The 5000-nt window shown below is 34.7% G+C and overlaps 1 protein-coding gene across 2 annotated transcripts in view; it reads right to left on the bottom strand.

Annotated features, from left to right (window-relative positions):
- Positions 1-5000, bottom strand: part of LOC115218107 (small cardioactive peptide-related peptide) — a 67336-nt gene that overhangs the window by 23150 nt on the left and 39186 nt on the right. Inside the window, exon 2 of one of the 2 annotated variants that reach the window (XM_029787894.2) lies at positions 1-29. This exon is cut by the window's left edge and continues 31 nt beyond it. The exons of the other annotated variant lie outside the window; for it this stretch is intronic. Within the exon in view, the coding sequence (XP_029643754.1) occupies positions 1-29 (29 nt within the window). The remainder of the gene's footprint in view (positions 30-5000) is intronic. 2 annotated transcript variants of the gene reach the window in all.

Here is a 5000-nt window from a genome sequence, read left to right as displayed (position 1 = left end):
TTGATGTTCTTCTGTTGAATTTCATTCTCCTGGGGGAAACAATTGAACCGTTTGTTATAAGACACTCGTAACCGAACAATGCGGATCTTTTTATTTTCTACAAATAATAGACATTCTTATTTCAGAGACACACATAATATCTAAAGAAGCAAACATTGTGAGAAGCAGCCACAAAACGATAGAACGATTCTCCCTATCACCCACATAGCTACAAACTTATATTCATTTAGGATATATATGTATATGTCATATATATATATGTATATATATATATGTCATATATATATATATGTATATATATATATATGTCATATATATATATTTATATATATATGTATATATATATGTCATATATATATATATATATATATAAATATGTCACACACACATATATATTAAATATGTCATATTATATATATATATGTACATGTCACAATTCTCTATATATATGTATACATTACCTCTTCTCTCTCTCTCTATATATATATATGTATATATATATATATCTATATATATAATATATATATATAATATATATATAATATATATATATATTATATATATATATATATTATATATATAGGGTGCAATGTGTATTTTATCAGCATTTTATATTTTTCACACATGCGCATTGTTTGATTTTGATTTTGTCGACTACATAGAATAGTAGGGTCAATTGGGTACCGTCTGTGAGAAAAAGAGCACCATGACCTAATTCACGCTGCTAGAAATCTGGAAACGACATGCTATACTGCTTGGCATTCGCTCCGGAAGTTCGAATACGAACTTGGGTGTCAATCTCAGGACAGTGCAATCTGAAGACATATACCGAAAGTGATAAAAATCAAACATCCAGTTAACATCATGGTCTTTGGAGTTATCACTAGTGAAGGAGACGTTGTGCATCCATTTATCTTCCCACACGACCTCACACTCAATACGGAGGCCTACATCAAGCCTGTCGGGAGTAGTGCTGCTCTGGATGAAGAAAATGGCTGCTGGAAGACCTTATATTTAGCAACAGGACTCTGCACCAATGCCACACAAGCAGCAGAACCCAGTAATGGCTGTCAGACGATTTCTGCGACCATATCACCCATAACATCTGGCCGCCTAATTCCCCAGGCTGCAATCCCTTTGATTAATATATGTGGGGCGCAGTTGAGCAAGTGACCAACAAAACTCCTTGTAACACCAAAGATGAAGTGAAGGCAAGGATTAAGGCATCATTCACCAACTTAAACAAGGAGACAGTCCAGAAAAATTTCAGAAGATTCCGAAGTCGTCTGAAGGTCGTGGTTGAAGCCAATGGCGATTTTATTGAATGAATTTACTCTTTAGTATTTCAAGATATTTTTATGTAATTTTGGTAACTCTACCTGTTAAAATGAGATGTCAGTGTTATTTTCCTAATTGTGTGATTTATACGACAGTTTATTCACCCCTCTGTATATATATATATATATATGTTGAACGATATAATGAATAAACGTTCCAATCGGTCAAAGCAACTTTATATCATTCCTAAATTATCAAAAGTCGAATATAAATATTTATTAAAACAATATGTGAACAGTGTCATGACCAGAAATGGAAAGCCTTTGTAAGTTTTCTCCTGATGGAAAAGTGTAGCCTTTGGATTTCCTTAATGGATTGTACATTAACTATGTGAAGCATCTCCTTTGAAACGATAGTAGACATGGACTTTAATGGACTGTGTTCTGGTACCTGGCACTTTATTTTTTACATTTTGTATTTTTATATTACTTTAGCTCCATTGCTTTAAATTTTTAGTCACCTTTATCATGCATTAATTTATTCCATATATTTTTCTTCATTCGTCTTCACTCGTATTAACCTTTTACATTGAGTCAAAACTTCTTGAAACTTCAGCTGAACTCTTTGGTGAGAAAATTCACAAAACTTACTTTCAATTTTACCGCTTATTTCGTTACACACCTGGTAGTCTGCCTGGTCGATACATATTTACATGGGTGCTAATACCATTTATGGCTACACAGTTAAGTTCTTAGAATCGGGCCTGGTTCTAAACTGGGGATCTGAACGAGATGGTTCGAAATTCAGCAGAAGACTCGTTTCAATATAATAAATACGCTAATGATCAAGTTAAAAATTACTTCGTATAGGAAGTTTAAAAGTTAAATTTAAACATTGGGAAAGAAATTTATTGCTTACCTCATTTCAAAAATCATATTTGCATAAATAAAATTTATAATACGTTATAAACACGATCTTGAATTAGTCTAGATTTACTTTCTAAAGTTTGAAATTTATTTTATATTCAAAATTTCGTGGCGTATATAAATACCCTTTGTGGTGCATTAGTGCATCGTGCCACACCGTTTTAAAACTACAGTTGTAAACAAACAACAGGAGTTTCCAAGTAATCATACTGCCAGTTTGATCCAGTAAAGAAATATCCTTTACGAAAACTCTTCAATTGTCTTACCAGTCAATAGATTACCCCTATGTGGCTGGTCGACTTGCTAGATAAAGTAGCCAAAGTCCATTCAAACTAGAGCTTACAAGATACAATTTGATCAACAGTCTTGATGAAATTTCTGAAGATACAGGATGGTCATGACTGAAATACTTTGATCTTATCTCTACTCGGTCATGATTGACCTGTGACTACATAACAACAACAACAACAACAACAAAAACAACCGCTGATAAAAAACATTGTCTTACATCTCGATATAATATGTTTTACGACCTTATTCAAAAGCAAGAAATACTTCTTTTTATCTATTATCACTGAGCCTTATACTCTTTTACTTATTTCAGTCATGTGACTGTGGCCATGCTGGAGCACCGCCTTTAGTCGAGCAAATAGCCCCCAGGACTTATTCTATAAGGCTAGTACTTATTCTATCGGTCTCTTTTTGCCGAACCGCTAAATTACGGGGACGTAAACACACCAGCATCGGTTGTCAAGCGATGTTGGGGGAGGCGGGGATAAACACAGACACACAAACATATACACACATTCATATATATATATACGACGGGCTTCTTTCAGTTTCTGTCAACCAAATCCACTCACAAGGCTTTGGTCGGCCCGAGGCTATATTAGAAGACACTTGCCCAAGGTGCCACGCAGTGGGACTGAACCGGGAACCATGTGGTTCGTAAACGAGTTACTTACCACATAGCCACTCCTACGCCTACTTTTGTATATTTTTTTTCAACAGCCTAATCTAGGACTAACCAAAAAAACAACTTTGTGTCTTAAGTACGTTGGTATTTATTTAGCTGTCTAAATCCGGATCGAATAGAACTATGATTAAAAATATTCCATCTACGATAATTCTGACATTCTAAAGACGTGGTGCTTACTGTAGGTGCAGTATGGTCAAATAGTTAAAAAGAAGTCCGCTTCGCAATCATAAGGTCTTGATTTCGATTCCGCTGCTTGGCACCTTGGGTGAATGATATAAATGTTGTTTATAAATGGTAGACGGAGGCTGTTTAGGAGTCTGTCAGCTGGATTGTACCCGTAATTTACGGTACAGCCTAGTCACTTTATCGCTCTGATTTTGCCAGAAGGTTACAATTAGACTACACATGTCTTCGAAATACTCAGCCATTTAAAAATAATTAAATGAGCTTGGTATCTTACTTGATCGAACAACTGAACACTCACTATCGGAAATTTTGACCGAGATCCCGGACAAAACACAATATCTCTGATAGATTGTGTCTCCTGCATTGATGTCAATCAGAAGACAATTTGACGAGAATTAGGCTGCTATTTCTAGCTGACCGAACGAGTACGTAGAGGATTCCCCGTTGGTTTGTGCTTCACACGAAAGTTATAATATCCATTTCTCAAAAAAAAAAATATATATTTAAAAAATCCAAAAAACTCCAAAGTTCTTCCCGAGCCATATGCAAATAAGGCCACTTTCTAGGATTGTGCAGCATGTATTTCCTTCCACCCCATCGTCTGGACGGGATGTCTGCCCCTCGCAAGATTACTTATTTTTGCCAGCTAAGTGGTCTGGAGTAGAATAAAATGAAGTGTTTTGCTCAAGCATCCAATGCATCGCCCGGCCCAAGAATCGAAACGACAATCTTACGATCATGAGTGTAATACCCAAAACATTAAGGCATGTGACTCTACTCACTGATGTGTTATTGTGATGCTATTAAACGGTTTCTTCTATAGGAACGATAATCCCTCAGCATAAAACAAAGGAATGACGAGGGAAATGAGAATATGATGGATTTATGGAGACAATTATAAGTCGAACGATGGCATCGTTAAATCTTACATAATTTCTGACCTCTTGCAATCTCTCTCCCCACTTCGTGTGTGTGTGCCTCGTTGTGTCGCGTACACTACTACATTGACTACGTCGATCTTTATGTGAATATGTACATAAACACACATAAACATGACATGTGCGTGTATATATATATATATATATATATTATATATATTATATATATATAAGGGAAAGTTTACGAAAATAAACAAAAGACGAAGACAGGTGGTGTACAAAACACACAGATGTATTAGTATAACGCTCAGGAATAGAAAAATGCTTTTACGTTTTATATATATATATACATATATATATATATATACATATATATATATATATATATATATATATATATATATATATATATATCTATATATATATATATATATATATTATATATATTATATATATATATATATATATATATCCTCATATGATTAAAAAAAAATAAGAAAATATGTTTTCGAGAAAAATCCAGTCGGCGGGTGTTGGGTTTCGCTTCTCATTTATTCATTTAATTTCATTTTAATTCATTAATGTGTTCGTCCAGCCCGCAGCTACTCTGTATACTGCCTTTATGGCAAATAAAATGAAACAAAGTAGCTTGCTTACCAAGAAAATGGCACCAGGTTCTGTCCCTCTGCGTGGCACTTTGGGCCAGTGAGTTCTACTGTAGCCTCGGGCCAGCCAAAGCCTTGTGAGTGGATT

This window comes from Octopus sinensis, linkage group LG12, assembly GCF_006345805.1.
Source record: "Octopus sinensis linkage group LG12, ASM634580v1, whole genome shotgun sequence".
Taxonomy (NCBI): Eukaryota; Metazoa; Mollusca; class Cephalopoda; order Octopoda; family Octopodidae; genus Octopus; species Octopus sinensis.
The sequence above is the reverse complement of the archived record's forward strand: the minus strand, read 5'-3'. Positions and strand labels throughout refer to the sequence as shown.